General features: G+C 46.9%; 1 protein-coding gene across 1 annotated transcript in view; it reads left to right on the top strand.

Moving 5' to 3' along the window:
• HTR6 (5-hydroxytryptamine receptor 6) overlaps positions 1-19,955 on the top strand; it is a 205,776-nt gene extending 185,821 nt beyond the window's left edge. Inside the window, exon 3 of the mRNA XM_086921568.1 lies at positions 18,422-19,955. Coding sequence (XP_086777694.1) covers positions 18,422-18,847 — 426 coding nt within the window. The 3' untranslated portion in view covers positions 18,848-19,955. The remainder of the gene's footprint in view (positions 1-18,421) is intronic.
• The last annotated feature ends 2,575 nt before the right edge of the window (positions 19,956-22,530 follow it).

Raw genomic sequence — 22,530 nt, 5'->3', positions numbered from 1 at the left:
GTTGTAATCCACTTGTAATATGGTGGGCAGGATTTCTGCTACATTTGTGATGAGTATCCTGTTCACCAAACTCTAATAAGACACTGAGGGGCATATTCTCAAAGAGCTATCGCCAAGTTCTCTGCAGTTTATTCCAGTCAAAGTCACGATAAATCTATCTCCCCATTCACAAGTAGGTGCTAGCGAATTACGGCAACACGACAGCTAATTGAAACTGCAGCGCTAGTGCTATAGGGCTGAACAGCAATGCTTTGAGGCTGACTGGGGAACTCTTAGTGTCAGTGTGCTTTTAAACAACTGCTATCTTAGTTTTTATTGTGTTTTGTTTACCTGCACTTTGCACACTCTACTTTGCTTCTGGGCTGGTCCCCGGTCCGTCACGGCGTGTGCCGGTTGAACGGAGGGACAGGAAGCCAGTTCGACCCATCCATCATCTGGTTGGCCAGTGTCATAAGAGCTGACCCACCTCCTTCCCCACATAAAGCCCCCCTCAGCGCGGATGCGCATAGCGAATTACGGCAACACGACAGCTAATTAAAACTGCAGCGCTAGTGCTAGAGGGCTGAACAGCAATGCTTTGAGGCTGACTGGGGAACTCTTAGTGTCAGCGTGTTTTTAAACAACTGCTATCTTAGTTTTTACTGTGTTTTGTTTACCTGCACTTTGCACACTCTACTTTGCTTCTGGGCCGGTCCCCGGTCCGTCACGGCGTGTGCCGGTTGAACAGAGGGACAGGAAGCCAGTTACACCCATCCATCATCTGGTTGGCCAGCGTCATAGGAGCTGACCCGTCTCCTTCCCCACATAAAGCCCCCTCAGCACGGATGCGCGCAGCGAATTATGGCAACACCACAGCTAATTAAAATTGCAGCGCTAGTGCTAAAGGGCTGTACAGCAATGCTTTGAGGCTGACTGGGGAACTCTTAGTTCAGCGTGTTTTTAAACAACTGCTATCTTAGTTTTTATGGTGTTTTGTTTACCAGCACTTTGCACACTCTACTTTGCTTCTGGGCTGGTCCCCAGTCCGTCACGCCGTGTGCCGGTTGAACGGAGGGACAGGAAGCCAATTACACCCATCCATCATCTGATTGGCCAGCGTCATAGGAGCTGCCCTGCCTCCTTCCCCACATAAAGCCTCCCTCAGAGCAGATGCGCGCAGCGAATTACGGCAACACGACAGCTAATTAAAACTGCAGCACTAGTGCTAGAGGGCTGAACAGCAATGCTCTGAGGCTGACTGGGGAACTCTTAGTGTTAGCGTGTTTTTAAACAACTGCTATCTTAGTTTTTATTGTGTTTTCTTTACCTGCACTTTGCACACTCTACTTTGCTTCTGGGCTGAATCATTCCTTTACCATTGAAAGTCCAAACAAAATATCACATTCAAATTTATCTCCAAACAACTATTTTGAAGAGTCATGGCGGTGCATCCCCGGACAATCTATAAGTCACAGACTGCAAGACAATATCCAAGATAAGAAGGTGTGTCAGGCACTCATCAAAGGAGAGAGAGAGAGAGGGAGAGTAAACAAGGAGCGCAAGGCCAATCGGGCCCTTCGCTCATTCATACATGCCAACTGCTGTATGTGTTTCGCAATTGGTGCACCCCAAATCTAAGGCCTGGCATCAATGTCAGCGCGAAGGCCACATCACATTCAAGAAATGCAAGTAGTAGTCAGACTAAAATTAGGTATGAGAGCTCCTTTGACTCAATACACAAGGCAGAAGGACATCTGAACCTTCGACCTTGGTCCTGAATGTGGCTGGCACACCCTGCGTGAGGTACCATACCAGATTCCAATGACTCCCACACCACAAACTGCGCTAATGAAAGACCAACGTGTCCACACCTCACACACACACACTTGTCCCTGCTCGAGCTACACCTGCAAGGGCTGCCCTTGACACATTGGTAAAAAACAACCCATAAGTCCAAACGTTGCACACATGTACGACTCATTGCCCAGAGCTGTGGCATATCGTCCACCAAACTGCCGCTGGTCTGAGGATTGCCTGTGCTTCGAGACCAACAAACGCAATGGCAGGCCATCCTGGGCACAAGCACAACCCCCGTCACAAGGAACTGTACCATGCACAAATGCTGCATCTGTTGGGATCACTACCAATGGCAGTGTTGCTTATCAGTTTCCTTCTGAATTTCTGGCTTGCCTACGTCACCTGCATCCAACCCTGGTTTCACTGTCTATCATGCACATTCGAATGGCCCATGGAGGAATGCCTATCAAACGCAACAGTAGCTGAATTGGATTAAGACTTGACTGTGCGCCTCCTGTTGGCCCACGAACAAGTGTCACTGCCATACCTGTGCATGGGATGCCTTGATTTTTGGCGTACGTGCTGGCAATTGTGCATGGGAGATTGCACAACTCCTCATGTGCAGTAACCACATCGAGGCACTCTCTATTGGTCAGTGTTGCGGATTGGTGAAACGGCGTGGACAGAGCACATCTGCCCGGACCAGTTAATGGATTGGCTCTCCCTCGTGTTCCTTGAATTTGACAATGACATACTCTTGGAACAGATTGCCCATGAAGCTGTGCTCGCAGTCATGGACGAGTAACTACGTTCCTGCAGCCACATCTGATTGTTAACCACAGCACAGGTCCCCACACCTTGTTGCATCTTGGGGAATGCTCACATAATTCCAAAACACAAGAGGAAGTAGAGAGGTACTGATAGAATCACCCTCCAATTAGATATGCATAAACAAATGGATTCTATCAACGTGAAGTGACATAAAATATAATATTAATTTCTGTGAATTGTGGGAAGATTCACTCTCTCTTAAGGTGGTAAAGATGAGAGCACAATGTGCTTGTTAAAATACCCCTCACACACTAAAAAAATCCAATAGTGTCATGCTTCATCATTGGGGTCTTCCCGTCCCTCTACGGGGCGGGGCGTGCTACGACCTGGCGAACTACGCGGGAGCACTGATAATGTGACAAGGCTATGTGATGGTGCAAGGTGAGGTGTGTCAGTGAAGTGTAGGGACCTAATAATGTGTGGGAAAAACAAAAAGTTAAAAATCCTCTGGCTAGTGGAAAAAAACAATTTATTCACTTCCCTAGCTGGGGACGTTAAGAAGGGGGTTTTGGGGTAGAGCAAATAGCCACTACCTGGTCTACATGTTTCGTAAGCAGTCCCCTACTGCTTACTCATCAGGACCTTCTAGTGGCCCCTACTAAAAAATAGCTCAGTTGCTAAATATAGTAAGCCTGTCGTCCTAAAAACTAACAGTAAAAATAAACTGATAGTTTTATGCTTCAGGGCATGAGCTGGCCCAGGGAAGCTAAGATTCTCAAAAAGAACCTAAATAGGTCTCTGTAAGGAAAAGAGGAGGAAACAAAAAGGACAAATCTTTACCAATTGTCATTCAATTCGAGACACGACGTATATGTAGCGCCACAATGCCCACGGGTCATTCAAGTTATGCCCAACTCATAAAGGTTATAATTAAAGCTTTATGAACAGAGTGATGATGCAATCTGCCATCCCCTGTGAGTCCGTTTGCTTAACGAACATATTGTTGCCCCACATAATTGAGGGCGGAATCATATTATCACACACATTCATTCATAACTCGATGCCCACATAGGCTCACACACAAGGTTAAAAAGAGGAATTCGTTTTTCAATTAGTCACCCGGCAAAATTATCTACCGTGCTGATATCATGACCAATGTTCGTTTAAAAACCATGACACACACACAAGATGTCATTACGGAAATTCATACATACTGCTGAGGCGGAATGAATGTGCCTCATGAGCTGGCAGTCGATAGGTGTTTCGATGCGGTAATCTGTAAGGAAAAAGAGCCGCGCCCATAGTGTCAGAGCACGCATCCTTACTGCAATGTTGCCGTTTTTTAAGACCAGGGTTTAACGACGTCTGGTAGCGTCTTTTACTTACAGTAGCCGCGCAAGGTTAATACCTTACTTCTATCCGTCCTGCCGCTCTGGAGAGTGCTCGCGTTAGAAGCCCAGTGCTGCTTATGACTTCCCTGAGCGCCGGACACGTGTGGAAAGACTAGAACGCTCACCTAAGATGGCCGCCCCTGGTGGAACGCGGGGTGTGCAAATTAGGTAGTCTCTTCACTATGTCTATTCCGTTTTGTATCTGCAGTGGCATTATTAAATAATTCACAATTATTTACAATCTTAAGCCCGAAGGTCGCGCTTCATGTTAAAAAAAGTACACCCATAATCTTTGATGGAACGAGGGTGATTGTGAGTGCGATGGTTATCAGATTCATCAGTCCTTCAGGGTGGATACAAAATGATAGTTGGTCCCATGTTGGCACTACTGTAGGACGATAAAGTGGTTATGGTAGTCTACAGCTGGGCCCACGGAATGTCATCGTTGAGCCCATATTTGTTTGACTGGACACGGAAAACCCATCTTTGTTCCTTCTCCAGTAGATATTTCTCGTGGTCGATCTGCTCAATCACTGTCCACATTATATTTTCAGGTTTATGCCCGCTTTCAAGAAAGTGGTTGGTCAGTTTCGTGCTTGACTTCTTGCACTTGATAGTGCTCTTATGTTCGCCTATTCTTATTTTCACCGCCCTGCTCGTCATGCCGATGTACTCGAGATTGCAGGGGCAGGTGATCATATAGACGACATTTGAACTGTTACAGTTACTGAAGCTTCTCTGCTCCCATGTAGTTCCATTCTTGAAAGTCAGTTTCTTACTTTTCTTGGTGAGACAGCATACCTTGCATCCACCGCAGGGGTAGTGTCCTTGTGCCAAGCTGGACTTGCCAGAGATCTTGGCCTCTTTTGGTCTAGTATGTACCAGGATGTCTCTGACACTTTGAGCCCTTTTGTGAGAGAACATGGGTTTTGGAATATCGAGGTCACCACTGTTCAGAATTTTCCAATTCTTATTGATTATTTTGGTGACTTGATCAGAATTCGTGTTATATGTTGTGATACATATTGGTCTCTGTATGTCCGCCTTCTTTACTTTGTCCTCGAGTAGGCTCTCCCTACAATTGTTCCTGGCTCTTTTGTACGCTTGACTGATGATCCTTTGTGGATAGTTCCTTTTTTGTAACTTTATCCTTAGGTCGTCGGATTGAGATTTGCAGTTGTCAATTTCGGTGCAGTTCCTGCGGAGGCGCAGGAACTGCCCATAGGGAAGATTGTCCCTCAGATGTCTTGGGTGGAAACTTTGATACATTAAGAGGCAGTTCTTTGAGGTGCTCTTAAAATGTGTGGTCGTCATGAGTCTGCCATTCTTTGGGAAAATATTCAAGTCCAGGAATACCAAGTTGGTGTTAGAGGTGACACTGGTGAATTTAAGGAACTCGTCCTGATAATTCAACCACGTGAGGAACTGCTGGGCAGTTCTCTCATCTCCATCCCAGATGATGAGGATGTCGTCAATATACCTCTTCCAAGTTAAGATCTAATCAGCTGTGATGTAGAAAGTCTATATACCAGCTTGCCCCACAATGAAACGCTGGCAATCATAGAAGATGTTCTCTTCACGGATGACTGGGAGTACCACACCCCACGGAACGTGGTGATGGAGTGTTGTTCTTTAGCACTAAAAGACAACTTTTTTGAACACAATGGCACCCTATATCTTCAAAAGCATAGGACCAGCATGGGAAGCACATTTGCTCCCAGTATAGCTGGTCTCTATGTCCACCATCTTGAGGAGACAAGAATCCTGAATGCCTCCAATCCCTTCCGACCGAAGATCTTAACTTGGAACTGCACCGAAATTGACAACTTCAAATCTCAATCCGACGACCTAAGGATAAAGTTACAAAAAAGGAACTATCCACAAAGGATCATCAGTCAAGCGTACAAAAGAGCCAGGAACAATTGTAGGGAGAGCCTACTCGAGGACAAAGTAAAGAAGGCGGACATACAGAGACCAATATGTATCACAACATATAACACGAATTCTGATCAAGTCACCAAAATAATCAATAAGAATTGGAAAATTCTGAACAGTGGTGACCTCGATATTCCAAAACCCATGTTCTCTCACAAAAGGGCTCAAAGTGTCAGAGACATCCTGGTACATACTAGACCAAAAGAGGCCAAGATCTCTGGCAAGTCCAGCTTGGCACAAGGACACTACCCCTGCGGTGGATGCAAGGTATGCTGTCTCACCAAGAAAAGTAAGAAACGGACTTTCAAGAATGGAACTACATGGGAGCAGAGAAGCTTCAGTAACTGTAACAGTTCAAATGTCGTCTATATGATCACCTGCCCCTGCAATCTCGAGTACATCGGCATGACGAGCAGGGCGGTGAAAATAAGAATAGGCGAACATAAGAGCACTATCAAGTGCAAGAAGTCAAGCACGAAACTGACCAACCACTTTCTTGAAAGCGGGCATAAACCTGAAGATATAATGTGGACAGTGATTGAGCAGATCGACCACGAGAAATATCTACTGGAGAAGGAACAAAGATGGGTTTTCCGTGTCCAGTCAAACAAATATGGGCTCAACGATGACATTCCGTGGGCCCAGCTGTAGACTACCATAACCACTTTATCGTCCTACAGTAGTGCCAACATGGGACCAACTATCATTTTGTATCCACCCTGAAGGACTGATGAATCTGATAACCATCGCACTCACAATCACCCTCGTTCCATCAAAGATTATGGGTGTACTTTTTTTAACATGAAGCGCGACCTTCGGGCTTAAGATTGTAAATAATTGTGAATTATTTAATAATGCCACTGCAGATACAAAACGGAATAGACATAGTGAAGAGACTACCTAATTTGCACACCCCGCGTTCCACCAGGGGCGGCCATCTTAGGTGAGCGTTCTAGTCTTTCCACACGTGTCCGGCGCTCAGGGAAGTCATAAGCAGCACTGGGCTTCTAACGCGAGCACTCTCCAGAGCGGCAGGACGGATAGAAGTAAGGTATTAACCTTGCGCGGCTACTGTAAGTAAAAGACGCTACCAGACGTCGTTAAACCCTGGTCTTAAAAAACGGCAACATTGCAGTAAGGATGCGTGCTCTGACACTATGGGCGCGGCTCTTTTTCCTAACAGATTACCGCATCGAAACACCTATCGACTGCCAGCTCATGAGGCACATTCATTCCGCCTCAGCAGTATGTATGAATTTCCGTAATGACATCTTGTGTGTGTGTCATGGTTTTTAAACGAACATTGGTCATGATATCAGCACGGTAGATAATTTTGCCGGGTGACTAATTGAAAAACGAATTCCTCTTTTTAACCTTGTGTGTGAGCCTATGTGGGCATCGAGTTATGAATGAATGTGTGTGATAATATGATTCCGCCCTCAATTATGTGGGGCAACAATATGTTCGTTAAGCAAACGGACTCACAGGGGATGGCAGATTGCATCATCACTCTGTCCATAAAGCTTTAATTATAACCTTTATGAGTTGGGCATAATTTGAATGACCCGTGGGCATTGTGGCGCTACATATACGTCGTGTCTCGAATTGAATGACAATTGGTAAAGATTTGTCCTTTTTGTTTCCTCCTCTTTTCCTTACAGAGACCTATTTAGGTTCTTTTTGAGAATCTTAGCTTCCCTGGGCCAGCTCATGCCCTGAAGCATAAAACTATCAGTTTATTTTTACTGTTAGTTTTTAGGACGACAGGCTTACTATATTTAGCAACTGAGCTATTTTTTAGTAGGGGCCACTAGAAGGTCCTGATGAGTAAGCAGTAGGGGACTGCTTACGAAACATGTAGACCAGGTAGTGGCTATTTGCTCTACCCCAAAACCCCCTTCTTAACGTCCCCAGCTAGGGAAGTGAATAAATTGTTTTTTTCCACTAGCCAGAGGATTTTTAACTTTTTGTTTTTCCCACACATTATTAGGTCCCTACACTTCACTGACACACCTCACCTTGCACCATCACATAGCCTTGTCACATTATCAGTGCTCCCGCGTAGTTCGCCAGGTCGTAGCACGCCCCGCCCCGTAGAGGGACGGGAAGACCCCAATGATGAAGCATGACACTATTGGATTTTTTTAGTGTGTGAGGGGTATTTTAACAAGCACATTGTGCTCTCATCTTTACCACCTTAAGAGATAGTGAATCTTCCCACAATTCACAGAAATTAATATTATATTTTTTGTCACTTCACATTGATAGAATCCATTTGTTTATGCGAATGCTCACATAAACCACAACAGTGGACATGTCTGCCTTCGCCTGGACTAAGAATGCATGTGCGTGGATCTAAGCGTGTATACACACACGCGTGTAAGTTGATGCAGTTCCATGGGCGGAGCTGCACAGTGTCGTTTGGCAACGTTCCCAATTCAGACATACTGCTCAGGCTAGAGTACACGCATGGCAATGTAGTACGACATGTGACCTTGTAGGACCCTTTCACCTGCTCACTTTCAGCAGAGCACACAGTTGGCGCAGTCCGGTGGTACAGCACCATGCAGATCCCATGGACTGTGAGTCGTGTCCCTTGACACGGGGCACTGAGCAGACGCCAAACATCACATGACTCGTCCAGCAAGGCAAGGTGGGCTGAGCACGTTGCCATCCGTAATGATCTGTGTTCATCTTTGCCGCCCCATTTCTTTCACCTTGACATGTTCCTTTGCTGCCTGTAAGTATCTTAAGTATTGGTCTGCCTTGCCCGTACTGACACGCACATGCTAATAAAGGCTAGACAACTTCACTAGTGTTCAACTGCGATGAGTGTTGATTAGATTGACAAATCGTGTGCCTCAACGAGCATTGTCCGTACACAGGGATGGACTGACTGACACCTGTACAATGGGGGTGAGTCCCTTTTGACAGCGCCACCTCTGTGAGCCAGACATTGTGGTTGGGATACTTGCTGGTAGACCTGTGCACTTACGTGGCTTCAATAATGTGAGTATGGTGTCCAACTTCTGGCCATGTAGAGCAATGTTATCCATCAAAACAGACTATGTCCACACATATGTGTGTGAGTAGGTATGCAAAGGGACGTTCTGTTGTCACATGTGATGGGGGACACCACTTCTGGCCTGCTACAGATTTTTTATTTCTACATACAGCCCTATTTAATACATAGACGTGAGACTACGTTGGGGGGTTGCAAGATTGTTGTTCATGTGCAATGAGGCCACAGCTAGTTCACACCTTCACAGTCATCTATTTGGCAATGTGGGTCAGGGTCAAACATGCACATTGATATAATTTACCAGGGTGTACCTTTCAGTGCAATCAATGGCCATACATTCATCCATACATTTATACTTGAGAGAACATAGACATGTCACATCTGTGTGATTTCGAATGTTTAATTCACATTCTGGGGAATTCCGGAGCTGGAGCAGTACATGGCTATGCCAAGCCCACAATACATGGTTGCCCAGTGGTGGGCCAACCCGAGTCCTTTGGGGAATGACAAGGGAATTGGAAAAGGAAAAGTTCAATCCGCAGCCGGATTGCTGTGTCATTGGTAACCAGAGCAGATATGGCAGTCCATGATGGGGTCCAGGTGAATGTCGCAGAGTGTTCCGGGGGACAGTGGGAGGTGTTGTTCCAGGGCATGATGCATAGGGCTGAACCAGGCAGGGACAGGCCATATGGCGGGATGGATGCTACTACCTCCTTCCTCACACAGTCATTACCATCCATATCTTACTCCTCTAATACGTCTTCTGTGTCCGGTGTGTCAGGTGTGTGTGGTGGTGTTATGGCTGCATCACTGCATGTAACTGGCACATCAGGGGGCGGAGGTGAGAGGGATGCATCACTGTGTGCTTCTTACACATCAGGGGTCGGAGATGTGTGTGTCGAACTTCCTGCAGCAGTTATCTGGGACAGGCTCTGTGGCAGCAATGGCAGGATCAGAAACTGAAAGGCATGGATGATCCCAGCTACATCTCGCTGGTGTTCAGCCGTGGCAATCATACTTCCAGTCTGCATCACCCCCATGGCCTCCATTGTCCTGTGCATCTGTGCCAACTCTGTGCTATTATTGCTGGTTCCTGTCTGAATAGACAGTTCTTGTATCCGAATAATGGCCCCAGCGATGTCAGCTAAGGATTGTCGGAGTGCATGGTGCGGACAGTGGGTGTGCGTTAGGTACTGTAAGGTGTCCCTGATGGGACTCAGACACCCACATATGGCATCAAGTTTGGCTGCCACAAGGTAAAAACCCACCTGCAGCATATGAGCCATCTCCTCCTGGCAACCCAACACACAGCTTTGAAATTCCATGTGTTGGTCGTGGTGGTGCGTGCTTCCTGCTGTGTGGTCTGTGCAGGGGTGGGGTCACCTCGAGGCACCCTGGGGGTGGGGTGCGGAGGCTATCCATTAGCCTTTGGAGGGTGTCTGAGCATATGTGCAGAGTGTCCTCTTCATCATCAGTGATGAGATGTGTGGTCTGCTTTGTGCAAGGGTGCCTGTGTTGGCGCTAGGCTGCTAAGTGTAGCACCAGCGCAGGGGGGAAACGCAAGGCTGCACCATATTCTTGCAAATATAGTGCAGCCTGGAGGAGTGAGGCATTAAAGCGATACAAAAGGGGATGATGGACGGAGCGTTTGAGCAAATCAAATAATCACCCCCAGTTAACTGATCAGGGTTTAATCCATCACCATTCTTTTGCTCCCTCCGGCTCCCCAGTTCAGACATGGCTGTTAGAAATGGGGTCCCTCGCTGGCCAGGGCTTGCGCCAAAGTCAGTCAGAGACCACCACTCCTAAGTCAGGGCAAGGGAGTTACACACCAAGATAACCCCTGCTCACCCTCTAGGTAACGTGGCGCGAGCAGCAAGGCTAAACTTGGAGGCTATATGAGTTAAGAATTTGCGCACCCACCCGAGCAACAACACCCAAGGCTCACCACAAAGGAAACTCCACACAAGGTTATATATGAAAATAGCCTTTGTATTATACCAAAACACATTAGATAAAAACCACACACTTTACAATGTGCCAACAGGCACAGGCAGAATTTACAGGGGATATGTACAAGACAGGGCCACATGGACCACTGTCAGGAATCAGCACTTTTAGAACTTAGCACTTGGTAGAATTAGCACTTTGAACATGGAATATAAATCACTGTAGCAAAAAAATAGAACATAAAGCACACAACCAGTAACTACTGGTAAAGGTTAAGTACCACCTACCCAACCCTAACCACCTTAGGAACAGGTCACGCAGGGAACCAGGACCTCACTAGAACCACCTGTACTAGCAAGAACACCCACCTATCACAATACAAGTAGGGGCATAGGCACATTACACATGATGCATCACAACACATTCAGAGGTGTAAGGAAGGAAAACACATGATGCAGAACCTACATTCAGCGGTGTAAGGAAGAAAAATACAATAGCGCAGAACTCACATTTAGTCACCACCTGCGACAGTCCCTAGGCCAACTGGCCTTGTTGGGGCTAGGACGCCCTGTGTCCCAGAGTCAGGGGCCTAAACGTGGCAGCTGCCCACGAAGTGCTGGGCAGCTGTGAAGACAATGCGGGGCCAATGTGGAGCCTCACAGGCTCTGCACAAATGACTTGGCCCTCAGGAGCCTCGCTGGGCTCTAGCAAATGTGGCACCAACATTGGAGTCCCCCCTCTGGGGACTCGAAATCAATAAATGCCCCTTGAGCCTCTCTGGGCTCCTGCACAACGAGGGCGCCTTGAGCCTCTCAGGGCTTTAGACAAATAGGGCCGGTCCCGCTTCTCTGTGGACTCAGAAAGATAATAGCAGCAAGAGCCTTCTAGGCTCTAAAACAACACCTGAAACAACGGTGCCCCCGGGGAGCCTTCGCGGCTCGAAAACAATAAATACCCTCAGGAAATGCCTGCTGGACAACGTGGGAGCGGCCCGCTGCCAAGTGGGGCCGCTCTGGATGGGGGGGGGGGGGGGGGCAATTGCACTGGTGCCTTGCTCAGGCACAACTCTTCACGTTGTGGCGCCCCCTCCTTACCGGGATGCTCTCCGGCGGGTTTCTGTGGCCTCGCAGGGCTCTCTCACCCTTCTGAGAGCCCCGCTTCTCCTCGGGTGATGCCACACGAAGGGCTCACACCGCGGGTGCGGGAGCCCTGCTCTCTTGATCCTTGTGGCTTCCGGGATCACCTTCCTCCGTCGGCGGTTGCGGGGCGGGACTTCCTGCCTCCTTCCTCTGGGGGAAAGGAACACCAGCGTCCTGGTTGCCGGGCAACCTTCCGGCCGGGCTGGAATGCCATAGGCAGGCTGGGCAGCCAATGACTGCGCGGCTCAAGGGGTCGAGCCCCCTGGCTCCAGGGCGCCTCGGCTAATGGCAGCGCGTCCTCTGCAGCAAAGCCCCCGAGCGGCGGCAGTGATTTCTTCTGGACCAACGAGATGTGGGCTCCCTCGAATTAAATTAAAACGGGCTAAGCATAGTTTAAAAGACAGCGCTCCTCAGCGCTTAGGGGGCACAAAGACGGCACCAGGTCCCTGGCGGGGTGGGCATCTGTCAGGGGTCACCCAAGGGCAACCGACACGGCAGTATGCGGCGTGGCAGCCGCGAAAGTAAAAATAAAGCGCTCCCAGCGCTTAGCAGCACAGGAAAAGCCCCCCCCCCCAGGCGCTATGGGGACAAAATAAAGCGCTCCTTGCGCTAGAAAGCTGACCACAGCGCTCCCAAGCACAAGCAGGCTGCAGATGTCCCAAAAGTCCAGGGACAAGGTAGAGAAATGCAGAAAGGAAGATAGGTGGGCAAGGCTGGGCCCAGAGCCAGCTCACTGGGCCTCCAGGCAGGGAGGCAGTCCAAGTGGCGGTCCTCCTGCCCAGCAACAGCAGCAGCCCCCTCAGACAGGATCTTGGAAGAGAACATTGTGTTAGGGGACGCAGCCCCTTCTTATACTGTAAATTCCTTTGTAGGTGCAGGGTGGGGGAGAAACCAGTCGCAGCTGGTTTTGGAGCACCCTTGATGTGCTCAACCACGCTTTTCATTCACTGGCAGGGCTAGGGTCATTAGACGCACCACAGAGGGCGGAGCCAGCATTGTGTGGGGAAAGCCCAGCCCCATTCAGGACACAGGTGCACTCCTCCCCAGCCATCAGCATGCTAATCTCCACACTCACCACCGGGCAGACCCATCATGACTCATGGAGCCTGGCATCCCAGCCAGCTCCAGCCAATCACACGCCAGCACCTTCACAGCACACACACAGCCATGTCTAGAAGTGGCACTCCCACACTAGAGTTATGTGTGTAACCTGCACACCATCTAGTTTTGAAACCTTTGTTTAGTTTAATATTGGACAAATTGGTGCAAGCCTGCTTTCCCTGACTAACCCCTGTCAGGTTTTTTAACTAACTGCACTTACAGACACAATTGTGTCAAATGCAGGAATGCACTGTTCAAACTTGCTCAGGTGCAACACATTTTGTAGCTTTCATTCAAAAATAATGAAACATAGTATGTACATATGCAATTAAGTGCTTTCAAATTTCACTTCCTCAAATATCGTTATATGAACGAAACCGCAACTGAAGTCGCTTAGCAAATCATTCTATACTTCAATTTATAAAATACATCATTATTCTGGAACACACATGTTTCAAACTTTTTAGCAATTTATTCTCATTGCCAATGTGCTTCAAATTTTCCCGACGAGTGTCCAATGAATACATAGAAAAAACACAATTTTCATCCGTGCTTGTGTTGGTTCCCAATGCATTTCGATGCATTTGCATCTTCGTCAGGGGAATAACTGTATAAATAAATAATGATAATTTTATAACCATGATGTCAATTTATCCTTGTATAATCACATGCTAACATTTTATCATAAAACAAAGGTACATTTTGTCATTAAAGGTACTGCTAAATCCAACCATACCAGCTATCCAAGCAATATACTTGCTTCTACTGTGGTATTCCCTATACATGCTATTGAGTTCAACCAAGTGTGATCAATGTATATAATATGAGTACTCTGACCCCTGCATTGCAAAAATAAAATAAGAGAAAATAAAATAAGAGAAAGGAGAAAGGAACATACCCTAGAATCGGGCACGAGAACTTCTTTCCAATGTTGTGAACAGAGCGGTTTGTCCTATGAACGAAATCAAAACTATCGTAAGTCCACACTATCTCTAGCCATCTTCTGTTAAAATGTTTAAGTAGCATTTCACTTACTGCTACCTTTCTTGGTATTTAACTTGAGCCACCTGTGTACACTGTTCTAATTTCTGAAAACACAAAGGGAAACCCGCAATTAGATAGAGATATCTATTACTCTCTACAGCCTTTTCATCAAGAGTATTCAGTAGTCCGGTATACTGTGTGTTCAAACGCTTACCGTCTACCTTCCTTCCTTCCGCTCCACGATTATTTGGAACTTATTTTGATATTATTTATCTCGTCCTTTTAGTGTGGGCAATTGAAAGCATTTTGTATTTTTTTATTATGAATTGTATTTTATTGTTATCTTTTATGTTGCAATGCAACGAAATAAAGATTGAATTGAATTGAAAAAAGCATTTTAGACATCGCATACTACACAGCGTAGAAGCAGGTTGAGGAGCACTAGAAGTCACAGTGGTTCACATTGAGTCGGAATAGTCCTCCTTCTATAACCATTGATGGGTGCCGCGCGTTACCCACATAACATTGCCTTCAAATATAATGTTTATTATTGTTTGCCACATTATCGTACGCTTTTGTACATTTTGGAAGATTTTCGCTCGTAAATAAGCAGCCTAACAGCGGGTTTTTGAAAAACATTACGAACTAGCAGGGGGCGGGGATACCTGTCCTTTTTTGATGACGGGTTTAAGTAGATCCCGGCTAGGTACGCGGCCACACGGCGTTGTTAGTGTTGTTGGTGTGAGCGAGGTGAACAGGGCGTGTGGAGCGGAAGGAAGGTAGATGGTAAGCGTTTGAACACACAGTATACCGGACTACTGAATACTCTCGATGAAAAGGCTGTAGAGAGTAATAGATATCTCTATCTAATAGCAGGTTTCCCTTTGTGTTTTCAGAAATCAGAACAGTGTACACAGGTGGCTCAAGTTAAATACCAAGAAAGTTAGAAGTAAGTGAAATGCTACTTAAACATTATAACAGAAGATGGCTAGAGATAGTGTGGACTTACGATAGTTTTGATTTTGGTTCATAGGACAAACCGCTCTATTCACAACATTGGAAAGAAGTACTTGTGCCCGATTCTAGGGTATGTTCCTTTCTCCTTTCTCTTATTTTATTTTCTCTTATTTTATTTTTGCAATGCAGGGGTCAGAGTACTCATATTATATACGTTGATCACACTTGGTTAGACTCAATAGCATGTATAGGGAATACCACAGTAGAAACAAGTATATTGCTTGGATAGCTGGTATGGTTGGATTTAGCAGTACCTTTAATGACAAAATGTACCTTTGTTTTATGATTAAATGTTAGCATGTGATTATACAAGGATAAATTGACATCATGGTTATAAAATTATCATTATTTATTTATACAATTATTCCCCTGACGAAGATGCAAATGCATCGAAACGCATTGGGAACCAACACAAGCACGGATGAAAATTGTGTTTTTTCTATGTATTAATTGGACACTCGTCGGGAAAATTTGAATCACATTGGCAATGAGAATAAATTGCTAAAAAGTTTGAAACATGTGTGTTCCAGAATAATGATGTATTTTATAAATCGAAGTAAAGAATGATTTGCTAAGCAACTCCCACACTAGACACATACATGCCACATACATCATCTCGCAGCATTCAATCACACGAGTCCGCACATACCAGACTCGATCCCGTACACCCCACGCTTCAGGAACTACCAGGGACACATACATTCCCCATGCATTCCTATGGGAGGGCAGGCCTATCTCACCACATGCACTCAGAGTGGGCACGCACTTTACACTGCGCCACAGTGCTAAAGTACGCAAAGACCAGAAATCACTACCACTGGGTCACAAACACAAAGCAAAAAGTTTAGGGGTGAACCTGTCAGAAGGGCCAAGTCCAACAATGGCCATATGCAAATCAGTCTGACCCTGTGCCTCATGGGAACAGTCCAGCCCGAATTGCCAAGCCATGTCTTCCCTGGACCGGAAACAAGCATCCGGGGACCGGTTTCGGATTCATAATCCTCATCAGCCAGGCTATCTTGAATCCAGTGGCAAAGTGAGCAAGGGACTCACGTCTGAGCATACCCTGCCTACTTAGGGCGAACAAAGCGATACAAAAGGGGATGATGGACGGAGCGTTTGAACAAATCAAACACTCACCCCCAGTCAACTGATGTGGGTTTAATCCATCACCATTCTTTAGCTCACTCCGCCACCCCAGTTCAGACATGGCCATATGCAAATCAGTCTGACCCTGTGCCTCATGGGAACAGTCCAGCCCAAACTGCCAAGCCATGTCTTCCCTGTACCGGAAACAAGCATCCTGGGACCGGTTTCGGATTCATAATCCTCATCAGCCAGGCTATCTTGAATCTAGTGGCAAAGTGAGCAAGGGACTCACGCCTGAGCATAACCTGCCTACTTAGGGGGAACAAAACGATACAAAAGGGGATGATGGACGGAGTGTTTGAGCAAATCAAACACTCACCCCCAGTCAACTGATCTGGGTTTAATCCATCACCATTCTTTAGATCACTCCGCTATCACAGTTCAGACATGGCCATATGCAAATCAGTCTGACCCTGTGCCTCATGGGAACAGTCCAGCCCGAACTGCCAAGCCATGTCTTCCCTGGACCGGAAACAAGCATCCTGGGACCGGTTTCATATTCCTAATCCTCATCAGCCAGGCTATCTTGAATCCGGTTGGCTAACGCCTCACTCCACCACTTCTTGGTACATTTGCCCCGGGACTCTTCCAGGATCCCAGAGTCCTGAGCAAGTTCTAGGGTTGGGATGAGCCATTTGGGAGTTGAGTCTCCAAAGTTGTAGGGCTGGAACACAATCCTTCAATGCGCCAAGGGAACACACTACCTTTTCTAAAGAAATTAATCTTGTATACTCTCCAAGGTATTGCTCTAGATGTTTAACCGGAGAAAGTTGGTAATCTACTCTACTCATGCAGGCTTTCCAGACATGTAGTTGTGAACTGTGTGCATCTAGAACTAGGCACTTGTGTTCTAGCTTTATCCTCTGTGGCATTGAGGTGTTGCATCCTCTCCCCATTTCCCCATGACTTGTTTGTTGTGAAGCATATTAAATGTTGTTTCATGTATAAGTCTGTGTAAAAATATGTGGGCCAGATTTACAACTTCTGGTGCATCTCTGCTAATCAGCAGGGATGCGCCAGAAGAGTTGCGACGAATCTGCCCACCAGTGCGCCACCAAGGATGAACCACATTTACAATGCGGCGCGCTGTGGTGCACAGATGGGCAGATGCATGTCGCATCCCCCAGCGGAAATGCGGCACATTGCTGGAGTCGTGTCGCAAACGCGATGCGGCCCCAGCAAGGCTACAGCAAGGCAATGCTTCCGCCTGCTTCAAGCGGGCGCACAGTTTTGATGCAGCATAGCCGTAAAAGTGACTCAGTGAAATCTTGTAGATTTCACTGCGTCACTTTTACGAGGCGTACCTGTGAGGGAACGCCCACCCTGCGCTGGAACGCCCACATGAAACCGGATGCAGGTTTCTGGTGGCGCAGGGGTTTATAATGTGACGCATCTCCCTAGAAGCGTCACGTTGTAAGTACGCCGCAACAGGGCGCATGATATACGCCGCTGCTGCGTCACAGAAGTGACTCAAGGGCGGCGTAAATGTGTCGCAAGGGGCTTGTAAATCTGCCCCATAGTGCATAGTGGAGAAGCATTCTATATAGGCCCGAAGAGCCAGATTACCCGGGTACCTGCATACATTAGGTTTGCATACAGTGGAACATTAGTAGAAATCATTCATGTAAGTCAATTGTTATTTGAACTGTGATGGAGGGGAGCACACTGCCTCCTTTTCAGCACCAGGCCTCTGAGTGCATTATGGTAGATGTAGTCTTCAATAGTGCTCACACTCCCAATTAACCTTTTGTTTGCCACCCATTGTTGGCACAGCAAGTGTTTAATATCCATTGGGAGAACAGGTGAAGGTATTTGGGAGCATGCTCCCCTTCCCCATTGTTCAAATGGCCAATGCCTATCCAGAAATTCCAGCACAGGTCTTTAATCACCAATGAAGGGCAACCCTGCTGTCACGTATATATACTAGAGTGTGTCTCAGTGCTAAGAATTGTTTCTTAACTATTGTAAACAACTAGGTTCTCCACTGTGAGGCCACAGTGTATGCACTCGTGTGCACCAACACTACACTTTGAAAGCGAGTAGTTATGCTGCACCTACAAGTCAAAGGGTCTTCTAAAGTTATATAAACAGGGCATAGGGAGCTATGGGTTTTTGACCGTATGACTGGCTGCAGACCATGCGCTTACTCCTCTCACTGCTGCTTGTCTCTTTGTCTCTTTCAACAGGCTGTGTGTAACTGTGTCCCAGACAGCCTCTTTGATGTCTTCACATGGCTGGGATACTTCAATAGCACCATGAATCCCATCATCTATCCACTGTTCATGCGTGATTTTAAGCGGGCCATGGCCAAGTACCTGCCCTGCTGCCGCCGCTCCTGGGAGCACAGAGCCAGCGCCATCTCCCTGTCAATGCGGAACTCCAACAGCGCTCACCGGCTTGGACTGTCCCTCAAGAATGTGCTCACCCTGAGAGGGGATATGGACTCCATGGACTCAGTCACTCAGGCCAACGAGCATCTGCTGCTTCCACACTGCAAAGACCATGGACTGGACATACTCCCCGTCACGGGCGCGGATTCAGTAAACTTATTCGACTTGGAGCACACTGACCAGGAGCTGCAGATGCACCATCTGAACACGCCTATGGACTGACACAGCAAACAGGAACTATCAGAACATATGGACTGAGTCTGCTTGCTATAGAAGAAACATTCAAAATGCGTTTCAGGCATGGATCAAATTATTCCTAGTAATGTCCTGGGGGTTTACCACACATGGACTGAGCCAAGCTGGTAACAGACTCCCCTCTTTGGGACAATGTTTCCACTCTGTGGATTGGACCATTCCTGGTAATGTGAAACCAATATCGTCTTGGCGTCTGTACTGGGTAAAACCACCACGAACTGAACCATCCCTGGTAATGTGAACCCATTTTTGTGGTTTGAGTTAGGTCTGCCCTCCATGGACTGAACCCTTGATTGTAATGTGCACCCCCTTTCTGTGTAGTAGGATCTGCCCTCCCTAGACCGACCTATTCCTGATAAAGGAAACTTTTTTGTCTACCGAGTTTGGTCTGCCCTCTGTGGGCTGCACAATTCCTGGTAATTTGAACCCCTTTTTTGTGGACTTGGTTGTGTCTACCTTCCCCAGAATGAACCGCTGCTGCTAATATGAACACCTTTTCTGAGTACAATTTTTTTTTCTGCCCGCCATAAACTGAATAATTCCTAGTAATGTTAAATCCTTTTTGAGTACTGGTTTGGGTCTGTCTTCCCTAGACTGAGCTCTTCCTGGTAATGTGAACCCTTTTTTTGTAGACTGGGTGGGTCTACCTTCCCTCGACTGTACCATTCCTAGTAACGCAAACTCCTTTTTTGGATTCTAAGTTAGGTTTGCCCTTTCTAGAATGAATAATTCCTCATAATGCAAACCTCTTTTTGTAGACTTTATTGTGACTACCCTCCATGGCCTGCCCCAATCCTGGTAATGTGGAATGCCTTTTTGTTTACTGAATAGGGCCTGCCCTCCCTAGACTAGACCGTTTTGTGGAATGCAAACCCTCTTTGTGGACTTGGTTGGGTATACCATCCATGGATGGAACAATTTCTAGTCTTTTTTTACCCCTCTCCTGTGGACTGGGCTGGGGGTGTCATTCATGGATCAGATTTTTACTCTGAAGCTTCTTGAAGACTGAGGTCCTTCATTATGTACTGCGATGTAGGTTTATAATAATTACATATGTGATCATGATGCCTTTGCTAACAAGACTGTCTCAAAGTTTATAGTGGTGTTTACATGAGCTTTCTACAATCAGTAATTACACAGCACATACATCCAAGGTCTTGGAAAGCAGAACCTGAATGGACTTAATTATTTCTGACACTGGAACATATTTCTGTTACAAGGTCAACACTGAATTATGTAGGGCTGTGGCAATATTTGGACTGTGGCGCTTTCCACAAAGGGCTAGACTCAGTAGTTGACAAATGGATATACCAGTACCGACATTGTAGCGTCTCCCACAACATGACAAATCTATTCCAATCACAAAAGGACTCAACTATTTCTGACACTGTAGCACCTCCCACAGACGACCAAGGCTGCTTAGATTTCAAGTGGCATGAGCCACTTTCAACACTGGACGAGCACTTGCCACAAGAAGTCTAGGCAGAATAAAATGTAAATGGATGGCACAGTTTCTGGCATGGGCACCTCTCGTGAATTGCCTTAGCTGGACTAGATATGGGTGGGATTATATCTGGCTCTGGGCCGTCACAGTTAACGCTCCTAACCTGGGCCACAAATGGAATGAACCGCTCTGGGCATTGGAAAGCTTTCAATCATGGACCTAAGCTTCTCTGAACACAAATGGACTGAGCCATTTCTGTTTCAGGAGCACCTCAGCCAATGGGATTGGGCTGAATATAGAATGTTAGTAAGCAGTTGTGGCACTGGGAAAACTCACAGGTGCAGTGGTGGCTGGTAATCTCCGCAGGATGGGGTGGGCAATAAACACACATCCGCTCGTCCATCTACATGCATGCTCACTCACACCCATGCATTCACAAGCGTGCACACATACACCCACCATTCAAAAGCACACACACAAATTCACAGCATGCATTCACAAATATACATACAGACATGCACACACGCACACACCAAACATTTAAAAACAAAACATACTGGCTGCAGTGGTGTTCTCGAATGGCTGCAGGGAAGTCTGCGAGGTTCCTGGAGGGTTGGGACCAGGCGCGCTACGTCCATTGGGGCAAAGCCCCACTAAGCCATATGGACCCACTGTCAAGCTGGCTAAATAAATGATTGCCAATGCTCCTCACGTCTCGGTCTCGCTGAATATTATACGTGCCGCAGCAGTACCGGGAAATGCCCGACTCAATCCGGAGTGCGCTGAAGCCAGGGGGTGGGGCTGGGCTATGGCAGCTTCAGTGACAGTCAGCTGCAGCAGTAGTGCGCATGTACATTTTTGGCCCATGACCAGCCCGAACATGAGCGCACACTACCTTCCCCTAACGAGGGACCCAAGGGTGCTGCTTCATACAGCAGCGAGGGCCGCAGCCCCTGGGTCAGATATGGATGGAGAGTAACTGTGCCCCCCTAGCCAATCCATTGGCTGGTCTACCGGTGGGAGGTCAGGCAATCCATTATTGGGTGCCGCTTGTGGGTGGTGGCACTGCCACAGCCGCACTTTGTATGGCCAATCACGGTGTGACTTCATGTGAAGCCATGCAGTAGTGATTGGCCATTTTGGGACGCTGGCTGTCGGTGACGTCCAGGCTTGCAGTGCAGCAGGCGGACTCCCTCATGTCACCGCACACACTAGACCAGAGGCGGTGCAGACCCGACGGTCAGATACATTTTCACGTTTTTTTTGTAATTACATTTTATTTTTAACCCCCCCTGCCCCCAACACTCGTGCGACCCCCACGTCCCCCCATGCGTATTGCAAGCTGCAACATGGAGCACTAACTCATATTGTTCATATCGTGGTTATCTTTCACTTTCCTTAACTAAATATTACAACGGCTCTCCAAAGAGCAAAAAGCTCGGTTATTTGCCCTTGCACCGAAATCCTAATTTCTGCTTTAAAAAACATTTTCTAATCCCTTCAGAACATGGCGCCTAAAAGTCTCTCAGTGAACCTAAAATGCAAATACGTTCAACGGGCCTGCGTGCACAGGTGTAAAACAATTATTAGATTTGATATCTGACTGAATTCCCATTAGAGCCTAACTGCTTCAATGGCCCCATTATTTTGCTTCCACTACTCCCAGACCTGACCGCCTTAATTATTTTGACTAGGGAAACATTTAAGACATGCATTTCTGATGTGCTTTAAACCAAATGTGACAGCAAAAAGATGTTCAATAAAAAGAATAACAAAAAGAAAAGAAAGACGAATCATGCGCTATTATAGAGTGGCACAGTGTGGGTGGTGCACACCTGGTAAATGTTTTTACTCCTTGTTACTTTAAGGCAAACTCCTGTGGACGAGCACCATATCTCCCCTTAAAGTGTAAAGTTTAAAAAGTTCAAAAACATCTCATGTTGACAACTCATCTGAATGAGTAAACTCAGTAACTCAGACAAAGAGATATTTACCGAGTTAATATGCATTCTAAGTTTGCTCTTCGTGGTTTGCAGAGAAATAAGAACACAAACCCTTTTTAGGTCTCGCACCTGCGAAGCATCGCGAAGCGATGTCGCAGCGAGACCTATAGCCGTCAGCTCTGCTTACAACGAGCCAAGAGGGAGACAACAGATGGGCATGCGCAGCATCCGGAATCGGATTTGGTCACGCGCGTTAGCTACGA

The sequence above is a fragment of the Lissotriton vulgaris genome, chromosome 5 (assembly GCF_964263255.1).
Source record: "Lissotriton vulgaris chromosome 5, aLisVul1.2, whole genome shotgun sequence".
In the NCBI taxonomy this organism is placed as follows: domain Eukaryota; kingdom Metazoa; phylum Chordata; class Amphibia; order Caudata; family Salamandridae; genus Lissotriton; species Lissotriton vulgaris.
The sequence above is the reverse complement of the archived record's forward strand: the minus strand, read 5'-3'. Positions and strand labels throughout refer to the sequence as shown.